Raw genomic sequence first — 21,341 nt, forward strand, 5'->3', positions numbered from 1 at the left:
AAATCAGGGGTGAGCCTGACTCACCTTGCGTTGGCTCCCAGAGCTGCAGAGGGAACAGGGAGAGGACAGCAAGTGTATCTCGCTTCTGCTGCGGCACAGAGCTTCCCTGAGTCACTCCCTTTCCCAAAAGCACTGGCTTCTCCAGCGCCGTCAGACCCACACATCTCTTCCATTTGTCCTAGCAGGAGGAATTCAACAAAGAAAAAGTTGCAATTTAATGGCAAGAAACCTTGCTTTATTCACTGAATAGAAACAAAGCACTCCTGGTGCCAGGGAAGAGGTATTATTCCCTCCAAACAAGCTTTATCTGCAGGCTGTACGACTGTTACTCTGATAGTGTGGGTAGGCTTTCTAGCTCCAGCATTGCTTGAGGCCCCTGGGATCAGTACTTCTGTCTTTGGGCTCTGCTTGTGTCCATGTTCTAAATGCCTTTGTGTGTATTTATTTAGGCATTGTTCAGTCTGGTTTGAATGAGACACTCTACGGTAAAGGCCCTCTCCAGCATTCCCATCGATAGGGCTGGACAAGATGCCAAAGCAGGTAAAAGGAAAAACAGGAATTGCATGTGCTAACTAAATTCTAGTGTCAGGAAAGAAATCCTGGCTTGTTTCCCTGCGATCAAGATTAGGTAACTAGCATGCATTCACTCCTACTTCATTAATTGACTGTGTGGTTTTGAGCTGTATTACACCAAGCGAGTGATATTTGTTATGCCGTTGCCTTTAACGGGGCAGCTTACATGTTGCAAGCCCATCCTCAAGGCTATCTTTTCAGTGAAGTTAATGGACACCTGAGCTCTGCAGCATAGGTATCAGACGTGGTTGTACTTTTCCGTTTTCGTTGTGTTTTACTTTTGCCTCAGCAGTCACCACCTCTTCTTAAATGAAGTGGTGTTGAGCAGGGGTGCCCTTTCTCAGGGCTTGCAATGTCAGCTGCACCGTGGATTTAACTTGGCTGGTGCCAGTGTAATACAGTGGATACATGGGTGAAAAGGGCAACTGGCAGAAGAGGAGGGCAATTGGCAGAAGCTCATCTTGTCCACAGAGTATTTCATAATTACACATGTCTGCTCTCTGTGAAAGTAGCAGGCAGAGTAGAGTAACAGAAATCACTTTGATGGCAATGCTTAACTGTTGCTAAGCTTTTGTTTTTCCTTTGCTGTGTACAATTGTATATTACTGGAAATGAACTACTCATGCTGTCTGCAAGAGATAATAATGCTCCTAAATAAGTATACTATTGTAGCTGTGATAATTTGGTTTTGGTAATGTGTTAAAGGGGTTTTACAGTATATGTCCTCCTTTATTAGCTTAGCTCATGTAGTAGGAATGCTGCTAAGTAAATTTAGCACTTTTCCTGTATAAACAAGGTGATTCTGTTCATTGACTTTGTTAACCTGTAAAGAATTGCAGATTTGTGCTACTAAATACAAATGAGTAGGGCTACATTGGAGAACTTTCTGGCAAGGAGAAGGGGAGAACAGAAAAGGAATATCTAAAATGCAGAAAGCAGGACTGGCATCTTTTTCCTTCTTCATTTTCCCTTCTAGCCTCTCTCTTCTTCTCCCTCAGAAGTGACAAACAGGACCTGAAGTGTCTCTTCTGGATAAGTTTTCCATTACCTTTGTACAACAAAGGTGTCCTTCCAACTAATATTGTCAAGGACACAGGAGCCTGGAGGCTAAGATTTAAATACTTGAAGTGATTCAGAGGGGACAAATCTTCACCTAATGCAGGCCAGCTCTTACAGCACCACTGTTTCTGTCCCCTGGCTTCGATGTGTGCACTCTGATTTCATTCTTGGGGCCCTCAGTCTCTGCTCTAACAGTGAAAGTCTCTGCTAGGAAAACTGCATTTCTGTTGGACCACAGCAGCTTTCAGCTCTACTTCAGCCTCTGCAGCCAGTCCTTCCTGCTTCCCTTTGCCTAAGGCAGTGTTTGCATTGGATGCATGACATTCACAGGCCTAGAAGTATTCCAGTTAAGAACATTGTGTCTGCTGAACAACCTGCAGAATTGCAAGCACCAGGTAGTGTGAGTCTAAGGACACATTCCTTCCGAGCGCCTTTGCTTACAGCCAAAATTGCCAGCAATGAATTCAGTTTACAGTGTTGTCAGCCTGCCATTTCTTATATGCTAGATAATACCTTTCTAAAAACAGAGCACCCCATGGGAACCATTGATGCAGGGGGAGGGCAACTGGGAGGAAGAATATCTCCAACATGCTAAGTTATGACTCCTGCTGAGACTGAATTTCAGTTACATGGAAGCAGTAGAAGAGCTGTAGTGGATGAGTTGAAAATCCAGCTGTTTTCAGCCTTTGACTGGTGCTGATCTGACATCCTTTCCAGAAAAATGGCCCGAAAGAAGATTCTGCTATCCAGAATGACCTCAGTGAATCGTTTGAGGAAGAAGTTAGAGCATTCCTCAGTGATGAAGAGAAACTGCATCTTTTTGACGACCTCACAAAGGTTAATCCGGTGACAACTACAACAGGTAAGCGGCCAGCCAGGCTAAAGAGTCACATTCCCTGAGGAGTCACTTTCCCTGGTGGCCACTAATATGTGGTAGTTACTGTTCTCATTGCATTAATACTATCATGACCACAGTACTTAAAGACTCAAAGCCTAATAAAGCTTATTCAAAGCCTTAGAAAGTCACATTTGGCTTGGCTGTATTTCTTTTGTCCCAAATACTTTTATTGTAGCTTTGGCCCTGCTCTTATCAAGCTCTGCAGGCAGAGCTCACATTTGTATTGTTGGTTCAGGTAGCCAGGGTGTGGTTGAGATTTAATGCTATTTGAAGGACTCCTGCATGACCTTGTGGGATAAGAACGTATCAGAAATCAAGGCTCTAACTTTGATTCAAAATATAGCCATGGAATTGGTTTTGAAAATTAAATTGCTTGCAAGACTTTTAAGGATGATCCTGTTAAGAGAAGCTAAAGTCTGTTCCTAGTGCAGATGGGGAATTCTTGCCTCTGGTTGTCTGCAAGTCAGCAGATTCGGTTTTTAGAACTATATGAAGCCTTATAAAAGCACAGGATTTATTGAGTGGAATAGTTAGCAGATCTTTTAAGGGCAACTCTTAGAGATTGTTATATATGTTAGTCCTATATCACTCTTGATCACCTCATTCTCTGTTAAACCTGATAGGTAACAAATCTGAAGATTTTTGTTACAAACAGACACAGGAAGAGTTGAATACACTTTGCAAAAGATGCTAACAGAAGGTGTGTCTTTCAGTTCTGAAATGTCTTCAAGCAAGATATACAGTAAACTTGTTTTATACAAATGCTGGCTGCAGCCTGGTGGCTTTAAATCCGTTTCAGCCTGTCTCCTACCTCTATTCACCAGAGCTTATGAGAGAGTACCATGTTGCACTTCATCCTCAGGTAATCCTTGTATTTGAAATAACTGTCCTTCTGCAGAACCCAGATGTCAAGTTCTTCAAAATCTCTACGAGCAAAATAATCCTAAAGGATGACCCCCATGTCTAGTGGAACATGAGTTCCATTAAAAGAGCTCTGTTACCTGTTTTCAGATAAATTTGATAAGGCCTGTGCTATCCAGTGCTGTTGAACTGTGTAATTACAGTTCTCTTAAATGTGAATATTCTCTTTTACTGCCAGGATTTAAAACCTCACATCTTTGCAGTGGCTGAGCAAACCTACCGAAACGTCCAAAGCCAGATAGCCCCTGTAAACCAGTCTATAATTGTAAGTGGAGAAAGTGGTGCTGGGAAGGTAAGCAGATATTTTTCTGACATTGCTGTTCAGTTTTGAGCTTTGCCAGTGATTTGTAGTGTGCAGTATTTCAGCAAACGAGCAAAGAGGAAGAAAAAACCCATCTGACAGAGCACATAGCCAGTGTGCTCTAGCACAGCTCATTTGAAATATGCCTAAAGCATTAAGTGATTGCAGCTGTAAAATAGGCTCTCCTTAATAGAGCTGCTCTCTAGGTGACATTTGTGATTTCTTGTAGGGCTGCATTTGAATCATTCAACAGGGATCGCATCTGAGTTAATTGCTCAGCCTAGTCCATTAGGGAGCTTAGTGTGAGTCTCAGCAAACCCTGTGTAGGCACAAGCAGCGGAGAGTTCAGATCTGATCTTAGGCCCTTCTGTAACAATTCATCCCTGTTCAGGAAGATATTGAGGATATTTTAAAGGCTGAGAACAAAGGATTTCCTGAGTGTTAATGACTCAAAGTCCACTTATATTCAGTTCATTTAGGTGGGTACGCCTTGATAAAACTGCCATTCTCAAAGCACTCCAGCCAATAGTGCTTAAATGTGTCTGTTGCACATAAGTATATACACCGAAAATTTCCACTGAACTAGAGCAGAACTGGCACAATCACTCTCTTCAGCATCATCGCCAGCTGCATACTGTGTTTACAGAAGCTAGTGCTGCTTCACTAAGTGACATAACTAATAACATGGTACAAAATAAGACCTATTATCAAACCTCTCCCTTGCAGACCTGGACATCTCGCTGCCTTATGAAATTCTATGCTTCTGTTGCTGCTCCGGTTATCTCCCCTAAAGGCAATGAAACTGTGGAAAGGATAGAGAAAAGAGTGTTGGATTCAAACCCTGTCATGGAAGCATTCGGTAAATAAGGCTTAACAGCAGGAAGTAGTGGCTAAGTCTAAACTAGCTCTTGGTCCTCTCCTTAAAAGTCAAACTCTTCAAATACTGGAGCTATGACCAAATCACCCGTAATGCCTGAATGTCCTACATGGAAGAGTGGAATCACTCTGATTGTTCTCTGTCACTGGCAATTTCACAGGAAACGCGTGTACCCTGCGGAATAACAACAGCAGCCGTTTTGGAAAGTATATCCAGCTTCAGTTAGACAGGTAATAACAATCACTGTGGAAAAACCTTTTGTCTTGAAATCCTGTCCAAGCCTATTACTTCTGAAGTCTGCCTCATTGCAGCCTTCCAGGATCTGAAGGGGGACTACAAGTTGCTGGGGAGGGACTCTTTATCAGGGACTGCAGTGATAGGACAAGGGGTAATGGGTTTAAACTGAAACAGGGGAAGTTTAGAGTAAGTATAAGGAAGAAGTTCTTTCCTGTAAGGGTGGTGAGGCACTGGCACAGGGTGCCCAGAGAAGTGGTAAATGCTCCATCCCTGGCAGTGTTCAAGGCCAGGTTGGACAGAGCCTTGGGTGCCATGGTTTAGTGTGAGGTGTCCCTGCCCATAGCAGGGGATTGGAACTGGATGATCTTAAGTTCCTTTCCAACTTTTCTTTTTTTTTTTTTCCTTGCAAGCTCTCACCCTGATCTCTAAAAGGGCACAACAGAAAAACAGAGATGCAGTTAAGAACTCTGAATAAAATATATTAGGCTTGCACCAAACTGAAGGTGAAGTGCAGCGTGTTCATAGTCAGTCAGTATCATAATAACACATCACCTACGGGATTCTGTGAGGAAGCTTTGTTGAAATCTTTGCTATTTCCCCCCATTCTAGGTGTCACCATCTGACTAGTGCTTCCATTCAGACTTTCCTTTTGGAGAAGACCAGAGTTGCTTATCAGGCCCCCAGTGAAAGAAACTTCCATATTTTTTATCAGGTTTGCCTTCAGTTAATCTTGCTAGATGTTTCTGACAAACAGTGGGGATGAAATCAGCTTTTAATATTTAACAGTCTCCCTGTTTGCCATGTATCCAAATTAAATCCTGCTCCCAGCATGTTACTCTTCATTGTCTGTGAGCTGTAAATACCAAAGGCAGATTTCAGTCATTACCTTGTTTTCTGTCTCCAGATCACAAAAGGTGCTACTGCAGAGGAGAGGTTGGAATGGAACCTTCCAGAAGGGGCTGAGTATTGTTGGCTGCCAAATTCTGAAAGGAGCTTAGATGGTAAAGATTAATTTCAGAGACTGTCCATTAATAACGGCTGTGACCTTAAAGGCAGGAAGGCAAAAATGTGTCTGTCCTATTAAATCTCATGACCCAGGTTGGGCAGCCAGCAGCAGATGTTGCAAAGCCACTTGCATTAAAGGGATTCTTTTTAAGTTTCAGTTTGCACTTATTAAGAGTCTTCATCTGGCTTAAAAGAGCAGTTTCTGGCCTTGTGAATTTGCATCTCTCTGTGGCTCTGTTTAGAAACTGTCTTGGCTTTGGATGTGCTTCTAACCACTGCCTAACTTCAGAGCCCCACAGTGCCCAATGACTTGGTTCTCCAGCTTATACTCTGGGGTTTACCAAAAGCACATATGGCTTCCTTGGATCTCCTTCGACAATTCCAGCTAGCCTGAATGTGGTGTGGAGTGTTGTGCTTGCCTGTGTTTGTGTGCCTGGCTTTCTCTTAAACAGCACTTGTTTGGCTTTTCAGAGGACTGCTTCGAGGTGACCAGAGATGCAATGTTTCACTTGGGCATTGACCACTCCACACAGAACAATATTTTCAAGGTCAGGTACAAAGCATGGTCACCATGAGGCTGCTAATGGTGTCTGGAATGTCTCTGTAGTGTGGGATTTCTGCAGAAGTAAATCTGTATCAGTGTACAGACGATGGCTTGTTTGGTGCTGCTGTCTGGTGGGTCTACACCTACACATTAAGTCGCATAGCTAAATATTAGATGCTGGCTAAAAGCCTGCACCTGTGAACTTTAGTTTTCCTTCAGTAATTGCAGCTTTAGAAATTAACATAGAAGCTTGGAATCTGCTTGCTTTTTTTTGTGTGTGGAAGTGTTTTGGTTTGTCCTGTTCATGTGACTAAAGGGAGGTTAAGAGCTCTGTTTTAGAAAGCTGAATGACTGGTTATATTTCAGGTACTTTCAGGCCTTCTTCATCTTGGGAATGTTCAATTCTCTAATCCAGTGGATGAATCTCAGCCTTGTGAACTAGAAGACAAAACCAAAGGTGAGGCAACAGCATGTCATGCTCCAGAGAGTCTTGTTATTTTAGTGCAGGTGCCTGATGGACAGGATTTACTGTGCTTCTCTGCTTGATAGGAGGAGACTCAAGGTCACGGGCAACCCAAAATCTTGGTTTCGAAGTACTGAACAAACAAAAACCTAATGCTCCCCTGCTCTGAGAGACAATATCCTTCCGTTGTAGGGCAAGGCAGCTGCAACATTAGACAGTCATTTCAGAAGGATTATTGGCAGAACTGTTACTCCTGATTGTAATCTTACACTGCCATCACAAGACATCCAGAAATCTGACCCAGAGTGGAGAGCAGGGCTTGTAAAATGGAAGCTTTGGAGTTTTCATGATTAAAACTTAGTAACAGCAAATCTGTCAAATTGCAGTGGATGACACAGGTTGTTCTACTAGTGTGGATCTAGTTTTCCTTCAGAAATAAAACACTGTCCTGAGTAGTGAAGTTTCCTACTGTTAATTCACATGCTCTGAATTCACACTACCTAATATTCAAATAGTTTTGCCTACAGTTCTGGTTAGCAGCATCTTAAATGCTTTGTTAGCAAATACTCATTCTTCTGTATTTCCCTACTATCCCCAAAATCCCTGTTTTTTTCTGGTCATGACTGTCTGTCTGGATTTAGAGGTGTCTGCTCACAAAAGGTGAAAACAAATACCTACCTAGAGAGTAAAATGCCTGAAATGCCTGCTTCAGTGCAGCAAACATCAGACTTTTTTGGTACTATTGTTTCATTTCAAATAGAGCACCTGAAACTCCACAGGTCCTGTACATCCAAATTAAGAGTCGGGTCTTGCAAAACTTTCTCCCAAGTTTGGGTAAAAAGATCCTAAATCCACATTTCAGTTGGCGAGCTCATGGAAGTGTCATTTTTCTGTACTATCTCTAGACCTTCCATAACCTTAAAGGGGGCTGCGTTCATTTGACACTCCAGATAACCTTGCCATGTTTTTTTTCCCCAAACAAGACTCTGTGAAGACTGCTGGAGCTTTGCTGCACATCCCTGTTGAGGAGCTCCTGGAGTCGCTAAGGATTCGAACAATAACTGCTGGAAAACAACAACAGGTCTTCAAGAAGCCATGCTCCAGAGCCGAGTGTGAGACCAGGAGGGACTGCCTTGCCAAAGTGATTTATGCCAAGTAAGGACACGTAGGTCAGGCTGCTGTGCTAATCCGTGCAACTTTGTGAGGGAGTAGGGAGGCCAGAAAGATTTACTTTCCCTGCCCTTCTGCTTGGATTCAGTAATGGTGTAACCCTCCCTTCCCCTCTCAACATCCCCTTGATTCATTCATAGATAGGACATAGCTGCAGACCTCCTAGAGAGATCTTCAGAGAACTGCTGTTCCATGTCAGCAAGCAGTATGTCAGTGTTTTGTTTCTTCCATGTGATACTGGTATAAACAGCAGTAAAAGAACATTACTCTGATTGTTGTAAGCAAAGGTTTTCCAACTAATCCAGTTGTCAATGTCTGCAGATTGTTTGAGTGGCTCGTTTTGGTCATAAATGAAAGCATCTATGCAGATCCATCAGCATGGACCAACTTCATAGGTATGGTTATTCAACCCTAGTTTAACTGAGTAACCGTAAGTCCTTCAAGCTACTCCTAGAATAAAATGCACTGCCTTCCCCTGCTGCTTCTAGGTTTGTTGGATGTTTACGGTTTTGAAGCCTTCCCTGAAAACAACTTGGAACAGCTGTGTATTAACTATGCCAATGAGAAACTGCAGCAGCACTTTGTAGCGCACTATCTGAAAGCACAACAGGTAATACCGCACTAAGATCAAATGTTAAATATCTAATTTTAAAGCAGCATCTTTTGTCCATTTAATTATGTTCCTGTGCCTCTGGTCAGATTGCAGCCTTCAGTCAAGTAAGTAATGTCACAGACATCAGTAGGTTGTGAGTAACAATTGCTTTGTTAAAGAGAGTGTGGGGCAGTTAATGGAATGAGACAGCTTTCTCCCCTGGGCACTGGAAATCTGTTCCCTCTTACGCAGCTGCATTGGCTTTGTGGCTTTTTAAACCGTTTGCTTTCCCTCAAAGAGCTGAACACTTTAAATTCTTGAGGTAAGTGTACCTAAGTTGAGAGTCTTTTGGAAGCTGCTGCTTATAAACATGTTAATTCTCTTCATCAAGTATAAAGCACCTAAATGGGTGGGGAGCTTCTAGACCTGACCTTAGTGGGAAGGCACGGTCCAACAGAACCTTGTAATCTAATCATCAACAGGACGTGGTACCTGATGGAGGCCTTTTGCCACAGGAGAACAGCTTCGTAAACCCAGTTGTCATGCCAGTACCTTGAAAGACAGAAACACACTGTTCATCAGCTTTTATGTTTGAAAGAGAAGGTACACAGATTGTGTTGTTTTGCAGTAGAGAAGGTATTTCCACTGTCCTAAGTACACTGCAGTCACTTGCCTAACTGGTCACACGCTGTTCGTTCCATTTCTCATCTGAGTGCTCTGAAAGCTGCAGAGTTCCTGTTTGGACTGCTACTCTAATAGATGTACTTCAGTCCTCATTGAATTTCTCCACATTACAGATACATTACCACAATGCTCTTAGCCATTAACTGGAATTGGGGAAATTGCTTTCCTTATGGCACCAGCATGCTGGCACCTTCTGCCTCGTGGTATAGTTTTGTCAATTTATCCAGGAGATAAGTAGCTCTTTGAGCTTAATTAATGCTTTCATATAACCAGCCTTTTTTCCTGCCTGTCTTCCCCAGTATGCCAGGGGTTAATGGTCAGTGAAGATGGAAAGCAAGTTCAAGCCCACAATTATTTTCCTTATATCTGATTCATGGCCTCTGTTTATAGTATCATTCCCTGTCTGCCCTCTTACCTCTCTTGACCTGACTGTATCCCAGACCACTTAAACACCATTAGTGGCTGTGCTGAGCAAGCTTTTGGCAGGAGACTTTTAAAATAACTGGCCAGAGCCTGTGCTTGTTAAACACTCCTGCCAGTTTGTTCTGTAGTTCAGCATAAATATTGCATGAATTATATCAACCAGTATCTTTCTGCACTGCCTTTTGGATCAGGCTTTGTGTTAAATGAAGCCCAGCTCCATAGTAAAGTCTGACACACAATGGTTGGTTTAAGGCTATATCCTAATCTAAGGAAGGAGTTCCACAAATTCTTTGCCCTTCAGGGAAAAACCCAGTATAGCCAGGAGAGGCTTAGTGTGACTGTAGCCTCTGTTTACTCTGGAAAGCAGCCATGCTGTGCTCTCTGACAAAGCTACCTGGGGTAGAATATCCTCCTTTGCTTTCTTCCCCTCAAGACTGCTGTTGAGCACGAGCTGAGTTTTGGATGAGCTGGCTGAGCCTGGGATGAACTCGTTAAACAGTAACTGCATCAGACTGCAAAAAGGCATCCAGTTCCTTGGGCTCTAGTGCCCTCTGCTGCAGAATAACCGGGCTTTCTCTTAACTGCAGGAAGAATATGCAGCTGAAGGCTTACAGTGGTCTTTCATCGACTACCAGGATAACCAAAAGTGCCTTGATCTGATAGAGGGCAATCCCCTCAGCATTTTTTCTTTGCTGAATGAGGTAAGTGTGGATCTAAACCCCTAATACCCTTGTCCTAGTTGCCTGCCTTCCATCCCATGCCACCAAAGAAAATACAAACACTTTGTATAGAAAGCTTGTCAGCTATGGAATTTCTGCAGAGCCTATTTTTTAGAAGCATTGTGATGCTGATTCTTCCTAGTCCAAGTTGTATTTTTCCCTTTCTTCTGAATATTCTGATTCAAATATGAAGCCTCTATTACATTTTTTGGGGGGGTTTTCTCCCCAGTATTTCAGGGCTTGCATACTCAAAGCAACTCTAAAAGTAAAATGTCTGATGTTAAAGTGGTTTAGCTTTTAAAGACAGCTCTTTACGATGAATAAGAGATGTTGCAATTTTGTGTTGTTTGCCATGCAGGAGTGCCGTCTGAATAGATCCTCTAACACTGACCTCTTTCAAACTCGGATTGAGAAGGCCTTGTCTAATAATCAATGTTTAAGTCGAAACAAGTTTAGTAAGAAGCCTAACTTTATTATTTCACATTATGCTGGCAAAGTCTGTTACCAGTTGGCAGCAATGGTGGAGAAAAATAAGGTAGGTATTTTCAGGAAGAGCTGTTAAAAACCAAAATAAAACAATCTTACAGACCTAAGGCAATGTAAACCAAAGCACCTCTAACAAGTATATTCAGTGATGCTTATTGGATAGACATACCTCCTTGATTCGGAAATAAATCCTTCAGGCCATGTAAAACTGGGTGACATTCTTGCTCTGGTTTTCAGTGAACTATCAGTGGCACCAGCAAATGCTTTGGCAGCAGAACTTTCAGCTGAGCATTAAGTGAACCATGTATCACCAAAGCAGGGCTTCTTCCATGCCTGAGAGTGTAGAAAAGTTGATGACATCAGGGCATTTCTATAACCATAAATTAGCACTTCCATAAATGTAGCACTTCCCCCCCCAAATTCAGGCAAATTTATGAGCAACAAGAGCATGGACTCAACTACTGAAAGTTCTGCTATACCAGGAAACCCAACTTGTGGCCTCATTGTGCCATCAGGGAATAAGTGAAACAGTCTGCAGACATGAGGGTCCCTTGTCAGTTCTGACACTGCCAGCAATTACAGCAAGTGGTATTAGGTCATGCAATCAAATATCTCTTAATTAAAAGGAAGACTGCTGCAGACTGTCCTGCAGGGATTAAACTAGTCCTGAGACTTCCAGCTCACTTCAGCTGTATGAGAACAACATTAGGAGCAGTCATACACTGGACTAGATTTGCTAAATGTTCCTGGACCTGACTGTGAATGAATGTATGTAGTCAGGTTTGAAACCACAGCCATCACAGCTGGCATCAGAAATACTGTTCCACTTAGATGTGCAGATTTTTGTGTCATTTTCAAAGGTGGCAGGTTTCTGCCTAAGTCCCCATCCTAATGAGTGACGTTTGTGTTTGCAGGACCCCATTGCACCAGAACTGGTCCAGGTTCTGCAGAATTCGAAGGACCCTTTGCTTCAGAAATTATTTCCTGTGACAGAAAGGAACCAGAATAACATCAAACCCCAGAACAGAGCAGCTGTGGTGACAGTGGTGGCCAAGTTCAAGGTACACCCTATTGAAGATTCTGCTTTCTGTTGCTATCTTCATAACTAGATGAGGAAACAGCATAGTTGGGCCAAGATCAGTAAATATTATTAAAACAAAACAGGTGTAAACCAGAACTAGCTTCAGATTTCTGATATTCTCTGGGTTTTAACTCACTCCAGTTTTACCTTTAACAGCTGGGCATCTGCTTTTGTGAGGCTGCTTCCTTCCTCTTCCTTGAGGAGTTTCAGCTGATGCCCTGCTAGAATTTTGGAAACTTTCTGAATTTACCATCAACAGTGTTACAGAGGAACTCAGTGATTTTTTTGCTCAATCTGCCCCTACGGCAGAGCTCTGCTAATGCTGTGCCTGTAAAGCCAGCCTTGCAAAATACTGCTTCATGGTTTTTACAGCAGAGCACTGATCAGCTCAGCTACCTGTGGAGGGGGAGTCCCTGGTTAAACCTGTATTTGTTTTCTACAGGGTTCACTTGAGCATCTCATGGAGATTCTGAATAGCACCACACCACATTACATCCGATGCATCAAGCCTAACGCCGACTGCAAGGCAATGACTTTTAAAAGAGAAGAGGTAACTTTTCAAAAGCCTTTCCTCACAGGTTCAATGAGAAGCTTCCCAGAGAGATTGTGTAGGGCTTTGCGTTGGGTCTTTCATGATCTTGAGTTACTCGCAAAGCTCTTCTCACAGCACATTTTTAAATAGCTTTTTCTCCTTTGGAGCTTCCAAGATAAATGTCCTTTCAGAATCACTGATGATGCTTGTCTAAAATGGGACTAGTAAGCACAACAGCACTTCCAGATGCAGCTTAACTCATTGCTGTATGAGTTCTCCTACCAGAGTGCTCCTGGGTTGTTTAGGGTGCTGCCATCTGAGCCATCAAAACACGTAAAGGTGATCTGACTGCTCAGCAGTGCTGGTCAAACAGATACCTTCATGGTGAATGCCCACAACAAAACTTTGCTTGTTCCTGGAGTCTGGTCTAGGACAAGTTAGATGAGATCAGCCAACAAGCATGCCTTTGGGAGCAGAGCAGCAGATGCTGAAGCTATAACTAGAGAACCTCATCTGACGCAAAGACAAGCAGCTAGAGTAGTGCTGCCTTAATTTCAAACACTTGAAGAATCTGCTGATGGCATGCGAGTAGTATTAAAATACCAACACTGGCTTTTCATATTGTGCTGCATTCAGTCAGTGCAGGGTGTGTGGGTACTGCAAGAGAGGGCACATGAGGACTGTCCCGCTGTGTTAGCACTGCTTTGACCCCGCTTTGGGTGTTGCTGGCAGGCTCTGAGCTCAGCTGCACATGGCTTGGGTTGAGCACACACTGGGCAGACCTTAGCAGCAGCTTCCACAGTGGTTACCTAACCCATCTCCAATTTATGCCTCAGGTTCTCAGCCAGCTTCAGGCGTGTGGAATTGTTGAAGCCATCACCATCAGTGCAGCAGGCTTCCCTGTTAGGTAAGTCCAAACTTCTTGAGCAATGTGTTCCATAATGCATTTGTATAGCAATTAGTGACATGTTAGTGTTTCAGAGGATCCTATAAGCACAAAATCCAAATAGTTTGCGTTCTGTCTCTTTCTGAAGCTGATTCTTTCAAAGGTGTCTGAAATGTTCTGCTCACTGCTTACATTTAAGCTTATTTGAGCACCTCTTTCACATTTTGGAGACAAAAATACCCATTGCAAATCTGGACTGTTGTTCTGCACTTTGGATTATGAAACTCTGCTCATTCAGCAAGTCCAGAAGTGCAGTAACAGTCTAAAAAGCAGTGCTAGCACAACTTGCACTCAAAGCAATGGGATTCTTAAAAATACACTAAATACTAACGAAGTCCAGATGTGTCTATAACACACCCCTGGTCCAAGAGCTCACTGTGCCCTTCCAGTCTAAGAAGCTGGGGAAGAGATGTTTTGATGTGGACTATTATGTACTAAAACTTTCTAATGGAATGTAGCTTCACAGTAACATTTTCAGCAACTAAACCAAAATGATAAATGGCATTCACCTAAAGGTAGTCATCTCCAAGCTGAGCAGCTCACTGCAGCCAGTGCCCTTGCTGGGCTTTTGTGACCACATTCAGAGGATGGAGAGAATGAGGCCCGAGCTACTGACATTTTTGACAGCTCAGGATCGATGGGGTGAAGCTCACTGTTACCATAAACAAGCACAATTCCCACCCAGTCTTTGTTACAGTCAGAAGTCACTGTTACTGGGCAATAGGCAGTCCCTGAATTCCTTCAGAAAGTCTGTATTTTCTTGCACGTTGGCGACTACAAAAGCAGTGGTGCATTTGTATTTTACCTTTGAAGCCATTCTGCAACATCTCCCCCTCAACAGGTCAGTTGTTTACTCTCTAGCAAATGATACTTGCCTAGGATTAACTGTATGTTTGTCTGTCAGAATCCCTCTCCAGAGTTTCACTGAGCGCTATGGAATACTGAGAACATCACGTGGATGCAGTAAAAACAGAGGCTGTGATAAAAGCAACTATCATACTGCTGAGCAAAATGGTATGTTTCTTTAGATAATCCCTCTGCCGTCAAGTAAAATGATCACTGCGCCAATTCGATATCGCATAGGTCAGACACAGTCACTGTATTCACCACTAAGGGCACCACTGTTCTCAAGGTATTTTTCTAATCTGTCACCAACTTGAGTTTCTAATTTGCCTTACAGCAGGCTCTTAAAAAGTGTAAATCTTTCATCTTACTGCTGTTTCTTTGTGTTCCTCTTGGGAAGAACAGCTACAGTTACGATGGCGTTTCGGGTCCCCCCCAGTATAATTTGATTTACAGTTGGTTCTTGAGTAGATGTGAAAACCACTTACCTTTTTGCTTATATTCCTTCTCTTTCCTTCTCTTTTCCCCCACCTTGTTTTCTTGCCGAACACACTGACCTTCTACCTTACCTGGACTCTGCTGCTTCTTCTACCTTTTGCAAACTTCTGTATGCGATTCTTTTTAATAAGCAAGAGTGAGGATGGACTTTAAAAAACACAATCCAGTCTACAAGGTAACATCTTTGGTATGAATCCCTGAAAAGAGCTCATCAGGTGGATACAGTCAATACTGAAAGTTACTGCAACCCCCTTCTCTCTCCCAGATTAATCCTATCTTCACCCAACGGGTTTAGTAACCAGCAGATGTGGGAAGCAGGATCAGTGAGTACCAGCCTGTGTCAGATGGGTAAAATGGCTGGAAATCCATGCACCTTGCAGAAATGGAATGAAGTAATGAAGTACAGGCTGGAAAATGACTTACACACCATATCCTTGCCCCTCAATTACAAACCCATTAGCTGAAATGCCTCACTGAGATAGGTTACTAGTGCTTTTTATCTTTAACAGGTTGTAAGCTACAAACAAAAGCAAAACCATTTCCTAAACATGGGGATAAGCTTTTGATTCCTTTATCAGCCCAGCCCCATGAACACCACCATAGTCACCAGATGTCTTCCTGTAAGCTAGAGTTGCTTATATTTGTTTTCAGTACCTTAAAATGCTCTCATCTCCTTAGAAACATTTATATCAGAAAAGCAAACAGTATCCAGGATGGAAAGATACAAAGACCATCAAGTTCCGGCATTGGGCATGCAGAAACTCATGCAACATTGCCTTGAACAACACAATCTCTTTCAAGGACAGGTCTGAATTAAGTCTACCTCTATTTCCAAATAGATTAATCTGGCTAACCTGTTTGTCCCATAACATAAAGAATTGTGTGCTATGTCCCCAAAATGGTTTTAATAACCTCTTACTGCTGCAATAAAATCCTGCTTAGTACTTGCCCCTGTAGCTGCTTCTGATGCCCTGTGAAAGCTGTAGAGTTGTGTAGAATTTGTTTTCCATTTCACATCTTTCAGTACATTAAGGCTAGGAGTCTAATTTCTTGCTTTTTGTTCTGTTCCCAATAGCTTTGAGATTTGGCTATTCCATCAGATTTTCTTAGGACTGAGCTGCTTAGATCTATTCTTAATTGCATTGCTGTTGCTTTCGAATGTTTCCATGTAGGAGGCTTTAAACAACGTGAGAACAGCTGAGCCCTCCATTTGTTACATTTGAGACTTGATTTGACATTTGTTACCTATGGATAGGTTATAACTTAGGCAATAAGACAGCACCTAAACTACATCCTAATTAAAACACACCGTGCTGGTTTTCTCCTTGCTAGCACATGGTAAAACCTACCCTGTCACATTCTTCCCATAAGCCCAAATAGATCTACTGATATATCAGCCATCACCTCCTCCCCTCTTGTAGGTGTATCCCCCCTTGATGGTCAAGAAGTCTCAGTGTAAAGACAATTACTCAGTCCCGATTCCCAAGTTTGGTGATACCTTCTCTTCAATGCTGCATTTGCAGGCAAGCCTCCAGTGGCAGATGATGCCAGAGCATCACGCTCTCTGGTTTTTGAGATCCTTCAGAATGTGACTGGACAAAGTGCTGCTGAGCAGACAGGGAACAGAGCAGAAAACACGTCAGTGTACTGCGGCAAAACCAAAGTATTTATGGCAAATTCTGTGGTAAGAGTGCTATTGCCTTGGCTAACAGTTCCGGAGTGTACTTCTGTAATGGGGATTCTGGCACAGAGCATCATGGGTTAGGTGATACTCTTAATGCCAGCGTGACCACAGGCTTAAGCAGTTTCTTTGTAAAAGAGGTGAAGGAGATAAAGTCACTTTGCAAAGTTTATATACTGGAGGATGCAGCCATAAAAGAACCCCTTTCAATGGAGCTAATTTTAAGCCAGCCGCTACTATGAAACTGGGAGTCTCCACTTCTTCCTACCACACTGTGCCCCCCCTCAGATACTTATATTTCTATCTGACATGTTATCCAGTAAGCACTAATGAAGTGCTCTCACTTCTAAACCCTAATCCAGCAGTCTTAAGATACTGACACATGCACGTGGTTTTCTGACAACCACCAAGAGGCTGTAGAAGAGAGCGGAGTTGTGAGCACAACTCCATCCCCAAGTATTAACTGCAGGCTCGTATCCCCTGATGCAGCTGGAGCAGCTGGAAGCTAGAAGAGCAGAGGTGCTAAATGAGAAAGCATTTTGCATTCAGTGTTGCTGGAGAAGATTTAAGCAGAGGAAACTAGCAAAGGAGAGGTGGTCTGCAACTGTCATCCAAGCAGGTAATTTGGTAAGAGTGTGGCTGAACATAACGAGTAACATTTCCAGTTACACTGAGTGTTGGAAGTGGCAGGAGTGATTCTGGTAACTGAGTATGGAAAAGCTGAAGCACCATCACTTATATTGTGTGTAGGAGCTTCTGAGATTCTTTGTACTCAGGTTTCTTTTAATTCAATCTTCAGCTGTTCGTTCCTGGTTAGCCAAGAATCACTTCCAAAGGATGCGCAGGGCTGCTCGTGTCATTAAGCGTGGCTGGAGGAAATGGAAAGTAAGTACATTGGTACAGGAAAACATTGAGTGACTGAGGCTTTTTTGTGTCTGAGAAAGACTGCTTCTGTCAAGGAATTGCACAAAACCGGTACTCTCACTGCTTCAGAACACTGTTCTCAAGCTGAAGATGGATGCCAGGTCTTGCACAGCTGCTTCTCCTGGGTAGCAGCATAGACTGCAGAATCAATTCATTCCTTCCTTCATGGAATGGGAAGACCCCAGGGGGTGTCCTGCCCTTTAAGATGCCCTCTCTTTTAGACTCTTAAGTTTTGCAGTTTAAGATGTTGTTGAAGTTGTTTGAGAATCTTGGTCAAGAATATTTTTCTGCATCTCTTCATCAGGCAAAAATGGCTGCGTTAGCAGCAGCAGAATTGGATGAGGGTGAGGAAAAGGGGTTCTCTGTTCCTGGAGCTACGCTGATCTCAGCCAAACCACCTTGCTCTTTGGAAACAACTTGGCCTCTGCAGGCAATAATTCAATTCTGGCCTCTTGGCCTTGTCCTGGCTGCTGCACCCGTTACTGTAACAGGGCCTCGGAGGGACCTGTCCTTGCTGGCATGTCTCAGAGTGCTTCAGGAGAATGACTGCTACAAGGTGGAAAGCTGTTTCTTTGGCTGTGGCATCACCTCCATTAGAGCTCTCCCACAGGTAATAAACCTCATGCACTCAAGTCAGCAGCATGGTGAAGCTGCCATGAGTGCAGGAACCTGAACTCTGCTATGGAGCAGGGCAACTGTGAAATCTGCTCTTGAGCTGCACCTTTCTTCTCCCACTGGCCTTGATATACCCAAAGATGACTCTAACATCAGTGGGTCAAGCTGGACACGGGCCTGAGTTCAGACTTTCAGCTAAGCATGAAAACTTATCTCTGCATCAGGAACAAACTGATCAAAGCTGTGCTTTAGACATGGAGAGAACAGGATCCTAATACAGGCTCTGCTATTATGTACTGGGTTTTCTGCTTAGGGGATTCAAGTTGCACAACAGGTGAACCCATGAAAACGAATCCACCTGGGGAAAAGCCACTGGGTGTATTAATAATATCCCAGTGCTTCTGTATTAAGAAATAACTGCACAGAGTGATTCACACAGAGGATTTTCATGGCAGAAAGTGAGGAGCAAACCTCAAGTAAACTCCTGTGCACATGCAGAATAGTCTTAGACACCACTTACTACAAATGAACCACAGCCCACACACTGGCTTCTCTTGGAAATTGCACTCTGGTTACAAATCACCTTGTGCTTGCTTTTTGTTGGTAAATTGTTGAAGTTACATAAAATTATGTGTGCAAGAATGTAGCCTGTGCTTGGTCACAGTTACAAGCAGAAAGAAGCAGTACCAAGTTCAGTACTAACTCCTCAAATCCTCAGAGTTTAAGTTAGTTTAGGTTCAAATTACAGTATTGGTACTCTTTGTAATACTCATTTATCTTAAATCCATTTGTACTAGGGCTCCTGTGGAGGTCTTCCTCTACCCTTATTCACTAGTTGTGTACATATTGAAGCACTGCTTAGTCTGAATAGCAAAATTAGCTCAAAATGGGGCAGGAACATCAGCTGACCTCTCCTCTTCTTCTTGCAGGGCTCTGTCAAGTTCCACTGTAAGAAGTCTCCCCTGCATTACGCAGATGTCAGCCCCCACACGGATGCCCACTCCATCACTGGATTTAACCAGATTTTATTGGACAGAAAAAATCTCCTTCCAACATAGCTTTTGGCCATCTTATTGGACTTTTTCCTTCAGGGAAGGGCTGTCTGCAAGCTGCTGCTTTCAAATTACTCAACGTCCATATCTGCTGCTACCTCAGAGCTTTCTGTATCAATGCATTGTATGTATAATATGCTTCAAATTTAAAATGGGGGGACATTCCTCCTCTCACACACATGCACATATTAGAGGAAATATCAGTACTATGAGAATATTCAACATAATTAAAAGAAATCAAATGCTTTAAGCAGTAAATACTTGAAGTGAACACTTCTGGCACCACCTGGGAGAAGTAAGAGGCTGATAATGAGCGAGCAAATAAGGCAAACATTTCTGATACATGCTGGATTCCTGTTGGGGGTCAGTAACATAACACTTCTGACTGTGACTGAAGGATGAGTAGCAGCCAACTGTAACACTAACTGCAGATGTCTCAGGGAAAAGCAAGACTGAACATTTGTTTTTTATCTATACAACCAAAATACATGTACCCTCCCAGCTGCCATGCATTTCTAGGATGCCCTTGTCAACAGCATGGCCTCTGCCATGGGGTCAGGGTTTTCCCCAGCGATGCTCTACACCACCTTTGCTGCTTGTATCAGCCTTGAAAGTGTTCAGCTCTCCTGTGTATATGCCACTTTTAAATAAACCATTGAATACCTTATAAAGGTGCCTGGCCATCTGCAACAAGGTTTAGTTAACAAAAACACATTAGTTTGTGGATTAAAATAAATGCAAATATATTTAATGTTGCCATTGGAAAGCAATGTTTCCCAGGGTTGACAGTGTTTCTGTACCATCAGAAAGCACATCCATCAAGTTTAATTCCTAGCATCTAAAAATCTGTCCAATACGACCATGTCCCTGTTTAAATTGGAGCACTGACACCCATGAGCAAAGCACGAGCAAGCCTTGAGGAAGTGCCCAGCACAGTGCACCACACCAGCACGGGTGCTGCTGGTCTCTCTGTCACAAGGCAAAAATCTCAAGGAAAGGGAAGTGTTCCCAAAGGCAGCTCACTCAGGAAGAACGTTCTCCTTCTCTGGAGGCTCAACGATTCCCAAGCAGCAGTCTGCAAACTCAACGAATAACGGCTCCTGCATGTACTTCTTCATGAGGGAGCTTTTGTCTACTCCTTGATCGAGGGTCAGCAGGAGCTGCCGGAGATGTGGATTCAGCAGCAGGGTTCTCAGTTCTTCCGACTCCCCTTTAGAAAGAGATGAACAGTGCTTGTCTATAATCTCAAACAGTTACAAACTCGGTTGAGATCACGCTTATTTTGAAAAACGAGCTTTCAAAAAGACACAGGACCAGGGACCTGACATTTGCATCTTTAAGATCCTGCTACAAGGCGCCCGACCGGGATAAACCGCAGCTCTCCAGAGAGTTCCTGGGAACCAGGAGCACCGCAGCTCTCTGTGCTGAAGGTCCCGTCCACCCCCCGCCCCGGGTCGTGTCTGACCGCTCGAGGTTACCGAGGAGCTTGAGCTTCTGCAGCGGGACGCGGTCCCGTTCGTCGTCTTCGCTCAGGATGTCGTCCACCGACCAGGGGCTGTCTGCGGGCGGGGCGGGCAGCGCTGCAGAGGCCTCTGGCTCCCGCTTCGGCTCCGGCGTGCAGCGCTCTGCGGGAAAGAACGGCGTTAACGGCGTTAACGGCCCGGCCGGCCCCACCGTCACCCGTCACTCACCCCTGTGTGTCCTGCAGCACGGCACGGAGCAGCTGCGGGGCGAGAGACACCGTTAGAAGCGGAGGTAAGAGCGGGAGGCGACCCGCTCCCGGGACCCCGCGCCGCCGCTCCCCCACACACCGCCCCCGGTCCGCCCCTCCCTCCCTCCCGGTGCCGGTGCTCACTAGGCCGCGGCGCAGCGCGGGCAGCGGTACTTGGCCGCCCCGGCCGCCCCGCACACAGCGCACTGCCGCGGGGCCCGCATGGCGCCCGCGCTGCGGCACTTCCGGCAGGCAGAGCGCAGAGCGCCGAGCGCCTCCACCCAGGCTCGCTAGGCCAGCGCCGAGCAGGGGATGGAAGGCGGGGGGATGACATGGACCGAGCGCCCCATATATATAAATATATATGTAAATAAAATAATAAATTAATAAATTAATAAATTAATAAAATTCATAAATAAAAATAATAAATTAATAACGAAATAATAAATTAATAAAATAATAAATAATATACGTAAAAGAAATAAAAATATATATGCAAATATATA

At 43.8% G+C, this 21,341-nt stretch overlaps 2 protein-coding genes across 9 annotated transcripts; one reads left to right on the forward strand and one right to left on the reverse strand.

Annotated features, from left to right (window-relative positions):
* The first annotated feature begins 242 nt into the window (after positions 1–242).
* Positions 243–19,836, forward strand: MYO19 (myosin XIX). Of its 8 annotated transcripts, none has more exons than XM_057407102.1 (25): positions 289–342; positions 450–540; positions 2,350–2,494; positions 3,244–3,392; positions 3,630–3,743; positions 4,479–4,611; positions 4,790–4,859; positions 5,476–5,578; positions 5,771–5,867; positions 6,343–6,419; positions 6,782–6,872; positions 7,862–8,033; positions 8,370–8,443; positions 8,537–8,658; positions 10,335–10,448; positions 10,825–11,001; positions 11,867–12,013; positions 12,476–12,583; positions 13,402–13,472; positions 14,416–14,525; positions 16,376–16,536; positions 17,023–17,152; positions 17,333–17,418; positions 17,762–18,067; positions 19,002–19,836. In XM_057407102.1, exons 2-25 carry the CDS (start codon positions 529–531, stop codon positions 19,128–19,130), a joined length of 2,898 nt encoding a protein of 965 aa, XP_057263085.1. In that variant the 5' UTR covers positions 289–342; positions 450–528; the 3' UTR covers positions 19,131–19,836. The 8 variants fall into 8 exon arrangements, 7 of the variants coding, with proteins under 7 accessions (XP_057263088.1, XP_057263089.1, XP_057263090.1 ...); XM_057407103.1 differs by having other exon boundaries at positions 320–338; XM_057407106.1 differs by lacking the exons at positions 17,023–17,152; positions 17,333–17,418; positions 17,762–18,067; positions 19,002–19,836 and adding exons at positions 14,984–15,027; positions 15,531–15,658 and having other exon boundaries at positions 244–342; positions 16,376–16,529.
* A 6-nt stretch (positions 19,837–19,842) lies between these two features.
* ZNHIT3 (zinc finger HIT-type containing 3) lies at positions 19,843–21,090 on the reverse strand. The gene is made up of 4 exons (XM_057407110.1): positions 20,980–21,090; positions 20,816–20,847; positions 20,603–20,749; positions 19,843–20,334 (listed from the first exon to the last, which is right to left on the reverse strand). Exons 1-4 carry the CDS (start codon positions 21,057–21,059, stop codon positions 20,144–20,146), a joined length of 450 nt encoding a protein of 149 aa, XP_057263093.1. The 5' UTR covers positions 21,060–21,090; the 3' UTR covers positions 19,843–20,143.
* Positions 21,091–21,341: the final 251 nt, after the last annotated feature.

This window comes from Pezoporus wallicus, unplaced genomic scaffold (assembly GCF_028554395.1).
Source record: "Pezoporus wallicus isolate ANWC-B61680 ecotype Strahan unplaced genomic scaffold, APGP_CSIRO_Pwel_v1 contig_10389, whole genome shotgun sequence".
Taxonomy (NCBI): Eukaryota; Metazoa; Chordata; class Aves; order Psittaciformes; family Psittacidae; genus Pezoporus; species Pezoporus wallicus.